This window comes from Perca fluviatilis, chromosome 21 (assembly GCF_010015445.1).
Source record: "Perca fluviatilis chromosome 21, GENO_Pfluv_1.0, whole genome shotgun sequence".
Classification (NCBI taxonomy): Eukaryota; Metazoa; Chordata; class Actinopteri; order Perciformes; family Percidae; genus Perca; species Perca fluviatilis.
In genome coordinates, this window is record NC_053132.1 from 31,004,082 (window position 1) to 31,024,055 (window position 19,974).

Consider the following 19,974-nt stretch of genomic DNA (forward strand, 5'->3'; position numbering starts at 1 on the left):
GTCAAAAAGTAAAGCACATTCCCAGCTTTATCATTAGGTTCCACACGTCTGTTATGTGAAAACAGTTGTTTGGTAGGACTTTTTTATTTTGTGTGTAAACAGTGGTGCAGTTTTAAATTGTATTCATTTCATAAAAATCAGCAGCATGCAGTTGTTCATACTCCGTTACTTATTAGAGTATTGTGCTGAATGCAGGTACAAAAATGTGTATATTTTATGTTTAACTAAAAAGTTGACATTGCATATGTGTTTATTAGCCCTTTTTAAAAAAAAACATAAATTAGTTTGGTTTGAATTTCATAAAGTGGGTCAGGACATAATGACCATGGGAAAATGTGGGTCCCAAGGTGATATCAGTTGAGTCCTGAGCCTCCGTTGACCTTTATCAAGGCACTATTAAGATGTGATCATTTATTTATTTTTTATTTCATGTTTATTTAAAGATTATTTTTGGGGGCTTTTTCCCTTTATTAAATAGTGACAGTGGATAGACATGAAAGGGGGAGAGAGATGGGGGATGACACGCAGCAAAGGGCAGCAGGTCGGATTTGAACCCGCGTTGCTGCAGGACTCAGCCAACATGGGACGAATGCTATTACTGGGTGAGCTAGAGGCCGCCCTATTTCATGTTTATTTAAAATAGGGACAGATGCTACAACAGACATTTGTGCAACAGCATCACAGCATTTATAGCTATTACTATTTTCCAATGCCCCTCCCTAGAAGGGCTTTTAAACAGTCATAAAAAAACTAACATTGCCACATTTAAAGGTCCCATGGCATGAAAATTTCACTAACATTAATATGAGGTGTGAAAAGATCATTGTGTGCTTAAATATTTTGGCAACGTCAAAGGTTAGACTGTCCTCTTCTCTTCTCTGCTTCTCTTCATAGTCGTCAGATTCATCTACCAACCCTTATACAACTGGCTCAGGTCTGCCTTGAACCAGCTCTTAACTATGCTGTTATAGTTTTAGACTGCCGGGGGACTTCCTTTGACACACTGAGCCCCTCTCTCTTCTCTCTCTTTCCATCTGCGTGCATCCTTGTCCCAGAAATGCTTGTTACTAACTTAGCTCTGGAGAGCTTATTCCCCAGAGTCCTTGTTTTCTCTCCTTGCAGTTTTTCTTGGATTAGGGTGGCACCTAAATCATGGTTGCAGCTGTCGCCGTGGACCTGCTCGGCGCTCTGCTATGTCCTGCTACACCCTGCTACGTCCTGAAACAACTACAATTTCTAGTCATAGTTCTATTATCTTTATTGTGACTATTATTGCCACTGTTCATCACACCCCCAACCGGCAGCGGCAGACACCGCCTACCAAGAGCCTGGGTCTGTCCCAGGTTTCTCCCTAAAAGGAAGTTTTTCCTCGCCACTGTTGCACTAAATGCTTGCTCTTGGGGGAATTACTGGAATTGTTGGGTCTTTGTAAATTATAGAGTGTGGTCTAAACCTACTCTATCTGTAAAGTGTCTTGAGATAACTCTTGTTATGATTTGATATAAATAAAATTGAATTTTCCCTAATCAGTCTAAATAAATATGAGTTGGCTTTTATGGTTCTGTCTAATTGTTTCACCTGTTTGTCAAATTCAAAGATAAAGGTTCAAGACGCAACGATGCAACACTGATCTCAAGGATGGTTGGCTATGGCCTATTTTTGGGTGTTTCTACAAGCTATTCTTTTTTGTTGTTATGATTAGCAATTTTTATTATTTTATTTTTTAACAACATACAAAACATACAACTCGCAACATGAATATTCCTGCAGATTCTGTCCCAGCCGTTCTTACCTTCAGGGAGTCGTAGTGCTCCTGCCTGATCTCCTCATACTCCTCCTTCAGGTCCTCAAAGTACTCCTCCCTCAATTCCTCATCAAGGAGCTGTGAGCACTGACAGATAGGAAAACAAACAGGAGAAAACACACTCAGGTCTGGACTTATCCAACTGGAGGGACTTTGAAACATCTTTCAAATCTGTGGCCACGTCAATTAATTTCAACCCTCTGACATTTTCTCATGAAATACAGGACTTGCTTTGTGAAGGAAATCTGTCAATGTCCCATGATTGTCTACCTATTTGTATTTTGATGCTTATCCCAATCCTTGTGTGGATCAAAACTTTGTTGGCATTATCTTTAAAAAAACGAAATAGGCATAACATGTCATCATCCATGTCCCAGATCTGTTCCTCTATGCATTAAAGCAAATTCAAAGCAGTAAGGTTGGTTTAGAAGAGAAAAATCTGTTTAAATCAAATCAATTTGCAAAAAAACTTTTTTTATATACTTTTTTTATATAAATACATTTCTTTCCATATCAAATTAACTATATGGGGTTTTATAGGCTAGAGCAGTGATTCCCAAGCCCCGGTCCCCGAGCCGGTGGACCTGTAGTACCGGGCCCTGAAATATTCCCAGAATAATGGTCTTTTTTAGTAGTCTTTTTTCCTATTATAATTGTCTTTTTTTAAATGCTTTAAGTGCTATAAAACATAAACAATAAGTAGCCTAGATCAAAATGTGTTTCTTTGGGCAGCAGCCTTGGGATTCCTTTGGTTTATCGGTGTTTTAAGCCCCCAACGGTTAGGTGCCTGAAGGAGACGTTGGGGGCTTAAAACACCATCGAGCATTGCTTTGCGGCTCATTGGTTCTGGACGTATGTATCTGACAGGACCATAGAGCGCAGTGCACGTGAAAGTGGCAGGTGCAGCAGGGGGCGGTGGGTGGTGGCGTGACATCTAGCACAATTGTGGTTTAGTGCATTTCATTTTAAAAATAAATTAAAAACAACATTGATTTACACATCACACAAGTATTTAGCAACAGTTGAAAATAGGGGCAAGGTTGCGAGACTTTGTCTACATTGAACGTGTAACATATGCAGCCCGTTAGTGGCTGCAGAATGTATGTATGTTTTAACTGGCTACGCCTGCTGCGTACACACGGCGTGGGATTGTGTGAGTCACAGGCAAGGAGGAGAGCTTTTGCTTTGGTATTGTTGTTGTTTCTTCAGTTTTTTTGAGCTGGCACAGTGCTGTGAAAACACCCATTTACTGAATTTTGTCATTCTTTCAGGGGGGCGAGGGGGTCGTTTTACAAAACAATGATAGGGGAAACACTTGTGGTTCTGGAGAGATTTGACAGGTGAAATGGGCTGGTATTTTCATACAATTTGCCATTACTGCCACCTGCTGGTGAGTGAGTGAGTGGTGTATGAGTTGCTTTTGAAATAGACCTAACTGTATGGGAGAAAAGGGAAACATTAACTGGTCTGAAAGTTTAAATAGATGTATATTCATAAACTAGCTTTTGTTGCTACCTAGTTCATAATATGCTAACAAAACCCCTGTAGATTAAGCACTGTGTAAAACAGTAACAGCCTATGTTTAAAAACGATACATCTTAAAATTGAGGCATTTGAATTGACAACAGGTCCCTGGAATTCTTTTTATGAATATACCGGTTCCTGGCACAAAATGGTTTCAGAACCCCTGGGCTAGAGGGTAGGAGTGAAAAACGCTAGTAATACTCTAGGCCCTAGAAAAGTTCCAGAGTCTTACCACCACAACACTCCTGGAGGCATCCAGAACATGGATAGCAGGACAACTGTAGCGTGGGGCAATCTTCACTGCTGTATGTGTCCTATCAAACACAAAGCGCACAAATTACCCAAGAGAGCACTGCAAAATATCAACATGTTATGTAAGGTAAGGTAAAGCTAAGGTAAAGGTACTTTATTGTCACATACACATACATGTAGCGGAATTCATTCTCTGCATTTAACCCATCCCTCAAGGGAGCAGTATCAATTATATGTATAGTAAAGCTCTTGTGATTAGGGGTGAACTGTGTGTGTGCTGGGCACAGGTGAGAGAGAGAGAGAGAGAGAGAGAGAGAGAGAGAGAGAGAGAGAGAGAGAGAGAGAGAGAGAGAGAGAGAGAGAGAGAGAGAGAGAGAGAGAGAGAGAGAGAGAGAGAGAGAGAGAGAGAGAGAGAGAGAGAGGCCATACCCTCGCTGGGTTTTACAGGCAGCTTTTTAAAATTGCAACTCCACTACCGCTCTGCAAAAGTGAACTCAACTTTGGCGAACGGGCGAGGGATCTTCTATGCTGATTTAAAGGTCCAAGCCAGACTCAATTTTACAACCAAAAGAGGGAGGCTGTAAATCGGGAGGACCGTGAGTTTGCAGTGAGTTTGCAGTGTGTTTAGCGATTGTTGCCGTAATTCTAAGCCAATAAAGTGTGTTCAGTCGGGTGGAGAGGACGGCAAGATAGGGTTATTTTTAGTGGTTCTCACTGTAATTCTAAGCCGAGGAAGTTTGTCTGTACAAGTGTGTGTGGCGTGCCTGTTTAGTTTCCGGTCTAGCTAGATCCGGTGTGGTGTTGTAGTTTTTCTAACGTTACTAGTTGTTGCAACAGCATGTGAAAAAAACTACAAAGTTTGCTAGGCCAAAAAGAACGTTAATCTTGCGATAAAAAAATCTACGCGGTTAAAAAGGGTTTGCGTTAACACCGTTAATAACGAGTTTAACTGACAGCACTAGTTTTTAGTGTAAGAAATAAAAATAATCAGTCAAGCTGGCTGTGCTGTATGAGGATACAAATTATAGTTGAATAGTATTGTGTGTTTAGTGGAAGAGCACTGTGACAGCTTAGTCATGCAAAATGAGAAAAGGATACTGTTGTCAGAAAGCAGCACTGTATGATGGTGGTCAGAAAGCAACAAGAGTGCAGCAACGAAGTTAATATCAGCTTGATATCAGTTTGACCATGAAAGTAAGTTACTTCTCAATCTGTGACGGACAACAGTGGCACATTGTTCTTTCTGACCATCAGCATAGCTAAAGTCTGCTTAACAACTGATGAAGAGGGCGTGTGCCAAAAGACTGGGACCAGTCTGTGCACCAACCAGGGGACGCCAAGTCTAAACCACGGTACTCCTCCAACTTCTAATAAACCAATCAAAATGCTCTTAGAGACTGATATATGAATTCATGTATAAGCCAGAAAATTCAGTCTGATGAGAGAAGCCTGTGTGCCTGCTCAACTAGGACCCGTGTACACGTTTATGCTCGTATGATTTTACTTAAATAAATACTTGTTAAACTTTTAAGTCCTCTCCTGTCTACTTAGTGGATTTTAACACGCACATGGGTACAGAGCTCCGCATGAGCACGGGCTTTTATGACTGTCAATATAGCCAGTATCTAACATTAGCTACTCCGCTGTGCTGTGGAGTAATGTCTGGCTATTTGAGACAAGCGTCTAGCAACATTGTTCGATGCTGCTGTCTCAGCCTGGCAACCTTCGTAAACTTCGAGTCTGGGGAGGAGGGGGTGGGGGAGACGACTCTCTCCAGTATTTTGAATTTGTACTGCAGTAACTATTTTAAACACTAGCTGTCAGTATTACATATTGCACATTTAAGTTTGATTGTGCAATATATGTGTCTTGACCAGTGAGGTAATTTCTGCATTTTCTCAGATTTGTATGTGTGTGTTTATGTTACTTTGATGTGGTGGCTCCTCCAATCAGCAGTGGTGTTGTCATTCCCAGTCTCTCCATCTCTTTGGCCACATAGATCATCTCATCCAGAGAGGGAGTGATGAGACCAGACAGACCAATAATATCTGAAGGATCAAAGCAAACCAACATTTCTCAGATTAAAAGCTTTGTCATAAAGCACCCTTAAAAAGATTTAAAAAAAACATCTCTGTGGTCTTCTGACATCTGATCTAATCAGCTTGAACACACCGTGGCAATCATCATAAGTCATATAATAATATAGAATAGTTAGCGCCTATTAGGCAGACAGTTTGAAAAATGGCTGCCATGGCCCTTGGGGTCTAAATCTGCAGTGCCCCTATCTTTTCACAAACCTTCATCTTTGCCAAATTAGATTGGATAGACTTTATTGATCCCAGGTTTGGAAATTTTGAGTGCTACATCAGCTAAATATCAGACATACAGCACACATACAGCATATACAAGAAATAATAAATAGGATAGAGTAGGGGCGTTGAAATTAATCATTGTATTGATGCATCGCGATACAGATGTGGACAATTCTGCATCGATGCGGTGACAGAACATAATTGATTATTTCCTACTGATGTACTTGTTAATTTTCCGCCCGCTGCTCTTTTTGAAGATTCACACCAATACCAATACATATACAATACAATTGTATACCAATACAATTGTATACCAATACAAGAACAAATATTAAAAAAATAAAGATAAAAAAAATACAAAGTAAAGAATGTACAAACGTATATATAAGTTGGAAATAAAAATGTACAACTACTTAAATAAATGTCCCCACACATTGTATGTTGTTCCAGACAGGCACTGGTTGGTGGAATCTGCCTTACAGTTTTTTCTCGCAAAACGTTTCTTTCAGGAAATGTTGGGTGCATGCACTAGTTCTGTCATAGAGCAAGATCACAAACCTGTCAATGCTGTGTATTGCATTTTGAAGTACTTTGTTTGGTGACATGGTCAATGTCAACAAGGCCTCGGTGAACTGTGGCAGAACCTGTCAGGTTGTGTCACACCCAGTGAGAGCATGGAACATTGCCTTATCAGACCCAAGGCCCTTTGAAATATCATGTGCTGCATGGTATCGGAAATGTTTGCGTGTTCCAAATGTAAGGCAAAGTTCAGTATCTTCTTTAAAACGTTGCACCACAGAAACAGCTAGCACAACATCTTAATCAACAGTACAAAATCAATGTTTTCTGATGGCCGTGAAACATGGAGTAACATAATCCTATCAACCTTTACTATTAATTGTAAATAAAAAAAGTAGAAGGATGCAAAAGAACTAATCTGCTTTGTTAATATTCATTTATGTGCTAAACGTGTGATTTAGAGACTGGTTTCACTAGCAATAGGAGTGAATGGAGAAAGAGGAAAAAAGCATAACCAACTGCTGTGAGGTAATATGTGGAGGCCACTTAAATGAGCATTATAACATTTTGATCAACTCAGAGCTTCTTTGCAGTTGGGAAAAAATTAGATTTTTAAAGTTGAGGGTAAATGATGTGTACAGTATGGATTTGTGTCGAGCAGAATAGTAAGGTCTGCAGGACTTACTTTAAAGGCTCTGACACACCAACCCGACGGCCGACCGTCGGCAGAAAAGCCAGTCGGACTGATCAATTGGCTCCCTGAGGTCAAAAAAGTGGCTCAGAACACCCTGAAGTGACCCTGATTTGTGCATACGTGCTCGTGCGCAAGACGTAAAACGTCTCCATAACAGCAGGCGGCGCTAATCTGTATTGTCGCCCAAAAAATGAAAACCGGAAAGGACGGAACATCTCTGTAGACCTTGTAAACCCAGAGCACGCTGTCGTCAGTCATTGTTTTCATCAGAGAGAGGTGATAGTAGTCAAGAAGGATCGCTGTTGTCATTACTCGCTGAACTGAAGAAAATACGATGGCTAGTAATAAGAAGATACTGGTGTTGTCAGCTCCGGTTTTCTCGTGCACCGATTCGCTAGTCAAGGGCTAGCACTCCACCAATCAGATTGGTCATTGAGTCCGACTGCCCACTGGCCGATTCAACAAGTTAAACCGGCCAAAATGAATGCTGACGACTCCTCTGACTGACGACGGCACGGAACACACTGAACAGACTCAAGTCACCGACCTCGCCAGACTGTCCGACGGCCGATTATCGGGTTGGTGTGTCAGCACCTTAAACCACATGCAGTAGCAAATCACTGGTGAAAATATATTTATTAAATCAAATATTTTCAGGCTTGGCTAATTTATATTGTAAAAAATCTGTTCCATCAGCATCTCACACAATATGCAATCTGAGCTGTACGCAGTACCTGCTTTCTGATTGACGGCCTCTCTGAGGATCTGATCACAGGGAACCATCACACCCATGTCAATCACTCTGAAAGACACGAAACATCCTAAATCCAATGGAAAGCACTCACGTTTTCCTCTTTTCATTTCTCTGTTCTTTCTTTTTGTGGATAATAACTGTAGATAGTTGTTCTGTACACTGGCAGAATGTAAGATTCATGTTAAAATGTGTGGGGGAATAGTACACCAGGACACTCCACTGCTAATGCTACTATGGGGTTTTTCCACTGGCACTTTTGGCGGCGCCGAGCTAAAACCACGCTTTGCTGATTTGCATTTCCATCGCGTTTCCTGAGGCTGACGATGTCGTATACAGCAGAAAACTAAACGTTTTATGTCATATTCAATGTCTCCAGATCAATGCAGTGTAGAGACTTGTTTTTTGTTTAGCAGCAAAGAGATGCACGGTTTCAAGAGGTCTTCTGTGCGATCGTAGGACTTCCAGAAGCTCTGTAATCCAGCCTGGAACTACAGTGTCGTTTTACAATAAATCCATAATTATGAATCCATACATCAAGTTACGTAATGTTCGATATCTCCGCATTGCTTCAAGTTAGCCTCGTTATGTATGTTTAGCATGAGAGCTAACATCTGGGCCTTTCCATAGAGGGCTTCTGTGTGATGGCAGGCCTTCCAGAAGCTTTGTAATCCAGCTTTGAACAGCAGTGTCTTTTCGGAAACTTTGCACAGCAAGTCCAGAACAATAAATCCACAACTGTTAATTTTTTTCATCTTTTCGTATGAAAAGGTATCAATGTACCGTTAGCCCCAGCCATCTTGACTCCGGAAATGCAGTGGAGTAAGTGTTTCGACCAATTCAAGGCTGTCTTTCTGACTATCTACTTCTTCTTTGGTGTTTTGCAGCAGTCTGTGTAAATTTGCTGCTTCACATACTAAAAGTGGAACGAAAGAGACGAAATAATCATATAATCGTAATAAATAATAAAGAATAATGTGTAGATTCTTATTTGTGCATTTGTATAATATTGTATGTGTATTAGAGAAGGCACAACTAACTTTTTGGATAAAAGCATATGGACTTTTCTGGGAATAAATCTAAATAGTTTTTTTTATTTGTGTTAACAGTGTTTATTTTTGTTTCCCCTGATTGCCAAGACTTGGGAAGAACAATTTTCAAAAGCCAAAAGTCTAAGTACCTTATTGTGATTTCAATACATTTCTGTGAGATTCAATTTCTGTTTAGTTTTCTTTTGTCTTCATAGTCATATAAAAATGTGTACATTCATGTGACATCCCTGCAACATGCATATCCTGGTAGCCCTGAAGAAAGTTATGTCTATAACTTGATTGTGCATTACAGGATTAAGGTTATACAAGCATTATTACACAAGGAAACCAGGCGACACAATATGGCTTAGGCCCCTGAGGGTTAACTGCTATTTAGCCATAGTCATTGACACACTGTGAATATAGTCGGAATATGTGGAAGAAAAATAAACTAATGCTCACTGTAAACCAGTTTTACCTGAAGTTGTTGCAACCCAGCACCACACCTACGATGTTCTTGCCAATATCATGGACATCTCCCTTCACTGTAGCCAGAAGGATGGTGGCCCGAAAGGGATTCTGCAAACCAAAGGAGAAAACATCAGAGGAATTCTAGGACCAGAGAACAGAACATAATCTGTTCATTTTTGAACGTTTTAGTTTGATATAAAGTTGCTGCTTCTGCTTTCTCTCTCTCACCCTGGAGGGCTATATTTTGACTATGTTCTCTTTTCTTTGTATTGTTCTTCCTCCATATGATTTTAGGCACAGTCACTACTTCAGCTCACTTCATAAAGATGTCCTGAACCAGTCCTAAGGACTGGGGCAAATTCAGGAATTTTGTGACAGATCGAGTGGAAGGCAAGACACCAATTAATTTTCGATCTTTGGTTTGTTTGCACCAAGTCTGTCCCCACTGCACCCCAATAAACAAAACCTGCAGAAAATAACAGCCGCCAGCAAGTTTCAGTCATGACAAGACAGAGACGTCAGAATAGTCAGGTCTGCAGGTCTTACTTTAAACCAGATACAGTAGCAGCTTACTGGTCAAAATATATTTATTAAATCAAATATTTTCCAGGCTTGGCTAATTTACATTCTAAAGATTATGTTCCGTCAGCATCTCACACAATATGCAATCTGAGCTGTACATAGTACCTGCTTCGTTGTGCCTGCCAGAGGCTGAAAGTTTGCATTTGAATCTTAGAATTTTGTTTATGCTGGAAATGGAGACACCCCTCCATAGATATGATACAAAGTCTAATAGAAGACTATACTTTATTACAGGAAAATGTTAAAGGGGTGATAGAATGCAAAACCGATTTTACCTTGTCATAGTTGAATAATGACAGTTTAGGGGGTAACTAGGACATACATAGAACCTCTAAATCCCATTGACACCTCTTTCCTCTGCAAATCTCACAAGTTGAAACTGCCTCTGAAAACGGGCGAATCTCAACGAGCCCCATAGTTGACGTCAACTATTGCGGCTCCTCCTCATTTGGCTCTAGTCTCTGTGTTTGTCACGCCCCAACATTTGCATAGGCTACACAACTGACCTGAGATCAGTTAGTCTTCTGACTCTAGGTCGTGCAGATCTCAGAAATTATACAGTATTTCATCTGTTGTTCATCTGCTATTATTATTCAATTCACTTCTGAGACTTTTTTTATGCGAGAAATCAATAATGTAGAGGTCAAATATGGGCCGTTTTACAAAAATGTATGTCTAATTGCAAATTTTGTCCGACTGTGTGTCGGAGTTCAGCTGCCAGTGCTGCCTGTGTTGCTGCCTCGCCGCCTGGCCAGCCTTCCTTCACAGACCCCAGCCTGCTGTGAGCTCGATTGAGCTCCGTCAAGGCTGGCAGCCCACGGAACTTCATACCCGCGCAAAGTCACTGCTTTGTGGGTGAATGACTACTAAACGCCGCTGCCCTGACAGAGCTCCAGGGCCTGCAGTTCCCCTCTTCCTAATGCCAGGTGTGTGTGAGTGAGAGCGCGGTCAGCGAGCTTGTTACACCAGCAATCTGTTACCACAGGTTCCAGTTACTCTTTTAATGTGTGTAATTATAATGTGTTGAGTTATTTAAACAAACGATCGGGGAAATAAACGCTGCTTGTCTGCGAGTCTCATTGATAGAGCCTGCGGCTGGATGGAGCTCTATCAATGAGAGCTAGCCAGCCTCCTCTTAGAATTCCTCTGGAATTCACAAAAATTCATTAACTTGAAATCGGACACCGTTGTTAGCTTTATAAAATCCTTAGGTAGATGTTGTATACGTGGCGTGACGAAATTCAAACTGTAAATATACTCGAATTACGCCGAAAATGAAGCTAACTATCCATGATTTGTAGCTATATAGCTAGTTAGGATTGAAGGGACAGCCGCAGCTAACGAAACACCTACTCTCCACAAATATTCATTAACTTGAAATCGGACACGTTGTTAGCTTTATAAGACCTTTAGTTAGATGTTGTATAAGTGGCGTGACATGTGTGTAACATGTGGTAAGAGATTGCTGGTGTAACAAGCTCGCTGGCCTCGCTCTCACTCTCACACAACGGGCCATTTAGCTAGCAGGAAGAGGGGAGTCGCAGGCCCTGGAGCTCTGTCAGAGCAGCGGTGTTGGTAGTCCCTGCTGTGGGCTGGCAGCCGTGACGGAGCTCCAAGTACCTCATAGCAGGCCGGGGTCTGTGAAGGAAGGACCGTCGCGGAAGCCCGGGCCGGCGGCGAGCGCACCGGCGGCTGAACTCTGACACACAGTCTTACCAAATTTGCAATTAGCCATAAATATTCGTAAAACGGCCCATATTTGAGCTTTATATAGTTGATTTCTCGCTTAAAAAAGTCTCAGAAGTGAATTTAATAACGAAATAGCCCGACAAACAATGTATAACTTTGCAGTGTCTGAAATATGAGACCTGCTGTCCAGTCTTCCATATGTTTCTATGTAGTTTGCTCAAACCAATCAGCGCGTAGCTCATTCGGAATATTCATGAGCATACCATATTTACAAGAAAAGCTCTTGTTCCAAATAGAGCCATATTCACAGGGTAGTTAAGGGCCTAATAAAATAGCATTCGGGCAATTTTCAGCCCAACCAATGTTACATACTCCATTAGGAGACCTTAAGGAACACTGTAAAATACCCTATAGAATCATTCTATCACCCCTTTAAAAGAAAAGCTGTGATGCAGGTTATATTTTCTTAATGCAGCTTTCAAGCTCATCAAAATTGCTTTAACCATATGTGATGAAATGTGATTTTTTTTTTTTTTTTAAATCAAATAAAAATAAATATTTCGATTGACTCATTATGGGTATATCAGATACAGGACTTTGATCAAGGGCAGCAAACAACATGATCTGGACATCCCTTTAGCTTTAACTTTGAAATGGTCAGCATTTTAGACACATGTCAAGCCTTATTTCTTTGTGCTAGTTTTTATGTTTCTATTAGTACATTGTATAGGTATGTACAAATTTGGACCTTTAGGTAATATGTAACCCTCGGTAGGAATTCACTTAGTCACTTACACTCCAAACATTTGATGTTTGACCACAGGAGCTCTCATAGTAATTATTTAACCCTTATTTATCCAGGTAAGCTGATTGAGAACAAATTCCCATTTGCAGCGTCGAACTGTCACATTCACACAGTTACTCATTCATACCTGGAACCTTGCCACCACTGCCCAGCCCTGCCCGTTACAGTGTTTCCACTATGTTGATTTTGATTCTGTCGCCACGGTATCAGAAATAGGGCATACGCACAATGAAGTCGCGGTTGCCTTTTAAATTATCCTGCTGCTCACATTGCAATTTAATAACAAGTAGAACTATTCAGAGGTTATTGGGCCCGTCCAGTTTAACTCCACATACTGTTGTGTTGATGGAGTTATTGTCAAAACGTGCGATTTCTTCCGAGTCGATTATTAAACAAACAACTCCACCAAAAACGTCACCGTGGTGAGTCCATTCTAATTGGACAACGTTCAACTTGTCAGTTCTTTTTTTTCTGTGAAGATGCTTCCTCTCCAATGTATGAATGATTGTAAGAAAATAAATAAATAATTGATCACAAAAAAAAAATTTACTGTATGTTAAACAAAATCATCATGTCATGTAAGTTATTTGGGACGTCCTTGTATTTAAGGCTACAAATATTCATTTAACGGAGCTATGCTACGTTGAACTAGTATTGTGACATCACATGTAGGTCTCCAGTGAAAAGAATTCCTATCTTTTTGGGAATACCTTGGTCAAAATCAGAGAACTAAATGCACCCATATTTAGTTGAGACTGACCACTTCTTCAGTTGACCCCGACAATGCCATCATCTCCTCCCTCTCCTTCTCCATGAAAGGAATCAGATGGCCCACCGCTCTCTTCATAACACGAGCCGACTTGATCACCTACAAACACACGGACTTGAAGATTAATTACCATATACAAAAGTGGAAATACATTGGTGAGCATAGAAATGTTGAATCCAATATAAACAGACAGAGATACACAAAAAGAAAAATATATTTGTTTGGAATCAATGTCACCCTGAAATTTGCACTTTGCTACATGCTACTGCTGATTAACACAATATTGATGATATGTTATATAGATTTCAGCTTAATGTTACACAATGACTAGTCTCGCATTGCCAGACCTAGAGGAGGAAAGTCTGGCAACAGGAGCATACACTCCTGGATAGGTGGAAAAACAGTCAGGGGTTGTTTGCATTTCTTTAAACCAATCACAATTGTCTTGGGCGGCGCTAAGCTCCAGAGCATTTTTTTCCCCTTCTATATCAGATTGAACGTGTAGAGTGGCCGACCTTACTTCACAGCGCTGTGGAGATAAGTCTGGCAATGCGAGAGTAATGGTTGGGCAATGTCCAACATTATCAATGGTGACTGAACTTTCTGTCCAATAAAACATTGCAATCAATGAGAAAATGTTTTCAGGGTTTCACAGCATCCCTTATACTCAACAGGCACCTGAGTTAGAACAGCGGCCATTCGTAAAGTTACACCTCCGTTAGCGTTACCGGTGTCCGTCCTTTCGTCCGTCCCCCCCCCCTTGCTTTTAGCCGTCTTTACAGTTAGCTAAGTGTACCCGACAAAAAGGGGGATAAGGCACCAAAACGACTAATACTAATAGTAATTTAAAGATGTGGTAGCATTGGATCTGGACGGGAAGGATAACTCTGGGAGTTGGAAGGGGTGTGTCGCGATTCTGCCTTCTCACTCCGCGACACAGGTTCGTGGATCAGAGGGTTGCGATTTCGGTTTCGTATCGCATATTGTTACAGCCCTACAAATGTCACACAAAAATGTAGGCTCTTTCAGTCCTTTAATGTCTGATTAAAGCTATTAGGAAACATTTACTGTGCCTGCATGACAAAAAGCTACTTCTGTAACAGAGTAATGAATCATAATCCTGGTTAGTGTGCGCAGTGACAGCCAGCACGGCTGAACAGACCATGAGACAAAAATGACAAGATGAGCTGTCATCCTACCTGTGGAAGGAACATCTTCCCAGCACCAAAGAGGTCTCCCACCACCTTCATGCCGTTCATCAGGGGGCCCTCGATGATGTGAAGTGGTCGAGTGTAGCGGTCAACCAGAGCCTGACACTCTTCCACATCCTCCACCACATACTTCTCTATTCCCTGACAGCAACAACACAGGACGGGGCATTACAGAAGAAGAAATTAAAACGTTACCCTAGAATTTTTTCTTTTCATACAGTTCATATAATAGCCCTAATTTTCCTCCTAGATGTTCTTGCTAACATTTTAAAATGGTGAGCACATATCTAAAGGTGTGTGTAAAAAAAAAAAATTTAAAAAATAAACTACATTCTTTTTCTGGAAGCATTTTCAAGCTTTGCACTTTAAAAGATGTTGGCTGCAAAACCCGACTTAAAATTACTTTAAACTAGTATGTACCTTTAAGAGACCAAATCATTTTGAACCAATTATTCATCGGTTGGAAACAAGTCTAGAATGTTGCATGAGGTTTTAAGTAAGCCGAGGTGTACACAGACTAACATGTCTCAGCAGGTTTAGGTAGAACAGCGCTTCTCCAGCATGTTAGGAACATGGTTGCAGATTTGCTTGCCAAGAATGCCGATGAAACAATCAGCATTTTACATTTTTACAAGAATGTTGGAGAACAACAGAGATAGACCTCGGTTGAATGCAACTGATGATTAGGCAGACTCAGACTTTTTAGAGGCTGTTCAAATGTTTTGGTTTGCTTTTTCTTATTATGTTTAAATAAAAAGTGAATTGTGTTTCTGCAAAATAATTGCCATTGCTACAGAATCTTATGAAATGTCATGAAGTCACAATAACACGACTCTGCGGAGCGGTCAGCTCCACTGAACTGAAATGTATGTTGTCTGATAACAAAGCTGAGCATCTCAGCCAACATCTGGTCAGTAGTGGGGCAAAAAACAGCCTGGTACTGTTCTGGCTTTCTTGTTCTGCCTCCTCCTGCTCACTGTAACCATCTACACTGTACACATTTCCTTTCTGTTTCAGGCAAGATTATAAACCAGCTATCTGATTTAAAATCATTGGAACAAGTGAACAGATAATCCTGTACTGCTGCACTGAGTACCTGAGAGAATCACACAAAATAAATCCACTGACATTTCAAATGAGTTATGATTTAAATGATCCCAGTGCCAAGTAAAGCTTCTTTCTGTTTGGGACTAAATATATAAGTGATGAATGAGGTGATTCAGAGTATAGAGAACAGCTACAAGAACATCAATTCTTCATGTGTCCACACTAACCTACAAATTTAGAGTTTGTGCATAGGAAGTTAGAATTGACTTTTACCTTAATGAGAGCGTACTCCAACCTTTCCTCCACGCTTCCTTCTCTCCATTCGTCTGTCTGAACCACCTTCTTCGCTCCTTTCACATTGTTCTGTGAACAAGAGTAGTGAAGTCAACATCTGTTAACCAAACTAAAGCAACATCAGCATGATGTATTCTTTGTATGTACGCATGTGTGTGTATACCTGTGCATAGGCCAGTAGTTTCTCAGTAGCATCCGCGTCTCTGTTCCAGATGAGATTTTCACACAGTAACAGCAGCTCTTTATCTATGTCGTCATAGACCGGCAGGTTCCCAGCATTCACTATCCCCATATCCATACCATCCTGAGACAGGACAGACGGGTCATACATACAAAAAAATTCCCAGCCCAAACGGGCTTACAAGACACCATTATTTATAACAATGTACCAGATACCAAAATAGCAAGATAGAGTAAACAAATGAAGTCTGCCTGTGAATGCTCTGCTCACTGGACTGGTATTTCCTAGGGACATTATAGCTAGGGCTGGGTATCGTTAAAAAATGTTCGATACCGGTACCGATACAGTGACTTCGATACCGGTTCCTAAACGGTACTTTTACCGATACCAATTTTATAAAATAAAAAGAAGTTACAACATTACAGCACAAATGTTTTTGTCAGCCCCATCTCTGTGTAACGTAGAGTTTTTCCTGCGTGTCTCTGCGACGTTAGACAGCCAATCACAAACATTGTTAGATCTTGGTAGAAACATGCTGCATTCTTATTGGCTCACTGACATTGAATTGATTGAAATGGGAATTTTCTTTTTTTAAGATTATTTTTTGGGCATTTTAGGCCTTTATTTATAAAGGGACAGTTGAAGACATGAAAGGGGAGAGAGAGGCAATGACATACAGCAAAGGGCATTTTTCGATAATCAATACTATAGAGGCAATTCGGTCGGTGCCTATAAAGTATTGAATTCGGTACCCATCCCTAATTATAGCAACATTTTTGATAACAGCTTAAAGGTTATATATTTAAAACAAAATATTCCTCAACAAAACTATGCATGTCATCAATCTAACCTTATGGATTTGAGTTCCTTCTCTGAATGGGTCTCTATGCTGAGTAGTAGAGCTGGGCAATATACCGATATTATATCAATATCGTGATATGAGACTAGATATCTTAGATTTTGGAAATCGTGATATCGTGATATGACATAAGTGTTGTCTTTTCCTGGTTTTAAAGGCTGCATTACAGTAAAGTGATGTCATTTTATGAACCTACCAGACTGTTGTAGCTGTTCTATTATTTTCCTTTACCCACTTAGTCATTATATCAACATTATTGATGATTATTTATCAAAATTCTCATTGTGTAAATGATTTGTGAAAGCACCAATAGTCAACACTACAATATTGTTGCGGTATCGATATCGAGGTATTTGGTAAAAAATATCGTGATATTTGATTTTCTCCATATCGTCCAACCCTACTGAGTAGCGAGATATGCATCCTGAGTTAGAGCCCAATCCGCTATAAAAATCCTCATTCAAGGATCAGTTTATCCAATTCAGAAAAAACTTTTCATGCTTAACCCTTGTAAGGTATGTAGCCATGGAGATAGTTTTGGTTTTCTCTGCACAATTTTGAGAATTCTGCAGCTTAGACTTATGCCATTACTCCGATACATTAGAGGTAAAGGTAATATTATTTGTCGTATTCACAGCATAGAAAAATCCTTTTGAAGACTCTTCCATAAAACATTCTACCTTGAACTCTATTGAAAGTAAGGTCTGCGGATGAATAGTTGTGTGTCAGGGTTTACCTTGATAGCGTGGTAGAGAAATGCTCCATGCATAGCTTCTCTGATGGCCTCCATCCCTCTGAAGGAGAAGGACAGGTTGGACAGACCTCCACTCACCCTGGCTCCTGGTAATGTCTCCTACACACACATACAAACACAAACATCACTCCGATGAACAGCTGACTTCTGACTCACAGTGTCAGGTTCAATTCCTGTGCAATAACCCAGCAACACTGTCTCTAATCAGCACCGGTTCCACTTATTATTTATTCATCATTCTCTATTTCAGAGCTGTTCATACTGTAATATAATACTTATATAATAACATAATACTTATTTATTCCAGCATCCTTTGCACTATGCTCCATAATTAAAATAATAATTTATCATAAAAATAATTTACTCCTGCACACTTTGCACTCTTCATTGCACTACTGCCTCAACCTGTCTATATTGTTTCTGTTTATAGTGTGTATATATTGTTTGTTTTGTATGAGTAAGCACATTGTGAGCATTGTATAATCCAAAGCAAAAATCCTCATATATGTCCTCATACCTGGCAAATAAAGCTGATTCTGACAATCGCACACGCAGGGTAACCTCTCATTTCTACCGGGCTCGTTTGAGCTGCCTTCCAGGTGGGTGCGTGCCTTGCGAGCAATCGCTGCCATTCAAGTCAATGTTTGATAATCCACCAGCTGCACAACGGCGCGTCCCAGAAGCGCGCGTGAAGCGGCTCTCTGCTGAAGATACGCGCCAGGTCTATTTTCGCGCAAACAGCTGGGTGTTCAGACAGCCGGGCAGGAAGTGAAACAGCAAGACCAGTCAATTTACCAAAAGACAACGCCAGAAAGGAGAAGACATGGAGTTTAATTGTAGGAGTGCCTGGAGCGGAAGGTAGATACTAGCTTAATAAACACGTGATTGTTCTTTTGGTGACAATAAAATCTGCAAGACACTCCGCTTCTGAAACGCTCCCGGTGTGGTATGGCGGGTGGCGGAGGACGGGACAAAACAGCGGTGCAGCGGGAATGCAGAACAGACGCACCCGGTGGAAAATGGGAGTAATACACTGACAAGAACATCAAACAACCCCACTGAAAACTATCCCTTTAAGACACGTCTTCCGAATTAAGGTATTATTGAATTCAGTCAGGTAGAGGTTGCTCCCTCCCAGACTGTGTAGAGCTCCAAACAACCTCCATAAACCAATGGGTAGTTACAGGTATCATCAATGAGATTACAGAGGGATTATTGGGGAGAAGGAGAAGCCCAACTGTAGGAAAACAAAGCCCTTTAGCCATTCTCATTTGCAAGGAGATTGAGGTCCGAGCTGGGCAATATGGAAAAAAACTAATATGATATTTTTGAACAAATACAGTACAGGCCAAAAGTTTGGACGCACCTTCTCATTCAATGCGTTTCCTTTATTTTCATGACTCACTGAAGGCATCAAAACTATGAATGAACACATGTGGAATTACAAAAAACAAAAAAGTGTGAAATAACTGAAAACATGTCTTATATTTTAGATTCCTCAAAGTAGCCACCCTTTGCTCTGATTACTGCTTTGCACACTCGTGGCATTCTCTTGATGAGCTTCAAGAGGTAGTCACCTGAAATGGTTTTCCAACAGTCTTGAAGGAGTTCCCAGAGATGCTTAGCACTTGTTGGCCCCTTTTGCCTTCACTCTGCGGTCCAGCTCACCCCAAACCATCTCGACTGGGTTCAGGTCCGGTGACTGTGGAGGCCAGGTCATCTGGCGCAGCACTCCATCACTCTCCTTCTTGGTCAAATAGCCCTTACACAGCCTGGAGGTGTGTTTGGGGTCATTGTCCTGTTGAAAAATAAATGATGGTCCAACTAAACGCAAACCGTATGGGATGGCATGTCGCTGCAGGATGCTGTGGTAGCCATGCTGGTTCAGTATGCCTTCAATTTCGAATAAATCCCCAACAGTGTCACCAGCAAAGCACCCCCACACCATCACACCTCCTCCTCCATGCTTCACGGTGGGAACCAGGCATGTAGAATCCATCCGTTCACCTTTTCTGCGTCGCACAAAGACACGGCGGTTGGAACCAAAGATCTCAAATTTGGACTCATCAGACCAAAGCACAGATTTCCACTGGTCTAATGTCCGTTCCTTGTGTTTCTTGGCCCAAACAAATCTCTTCTGCTTGTTGCCTCTCCTTAGCAGTGGTTTCCTAGCGCTACTTGACCATGAAGGCCTGATTCGAGCAGTCTCCTCTTAACAGTTGTTCTAGAGATGTGTCTGCTGCTAGAACTCTGTGTGGCATTCATCTGGTCTCTAATCTGAGCTGCTGTTAACTTGCGATTTCTGAGGCTGGTGACTCGGATGAACTTATCCTCAGCAGCAGAGGTGACTCTTGGTCTTCTTTTCCTGGGGCGGTCCTCATGTGAGCCAGTTTCGTTGTAGCGCTTGATGGTTTTTGCGACTGAA

General features: G+C 41.0%; 1 protein-coding gene across 1 annotated transcript in view; it reads right to left on the reverse strand.

Moving 5' to 3' along the window:
* The window catches only part of mtr (5-methyltetrahydrofolate-homocysteine methyltransferase), a 67,280-nt gene that overhangs the window by 17,044 nt on the left and 30,262 nt on the right, over positions 1-19,974 (reverse strand). Inside the window, 10 exon segments of the mRNA XM_039787955.1 lie at positions 1,793-1,891; positions 3,561-3,642; positions 5,508-5,628; positions 7,840-7,907; positions 9,366-9,466; positions 13,195-13,302; positions 14,403-14,555; positions 15,735-15,824; positions 15,919-16,059; positions 17,532-17,648. Coding sequence (XP_039643889.1) covers positions 1,793-1,891; positions 3,561-3,642; positions 5,508-5,628; positions 7,840-7,907; positions 9,366-9,466; positions 13,195-13,302; positions 14,403-14,555; positions 15,735-15,824; positions 15,919-16,059; positions 17,532-17,648 — 1,080 coding nt within the window.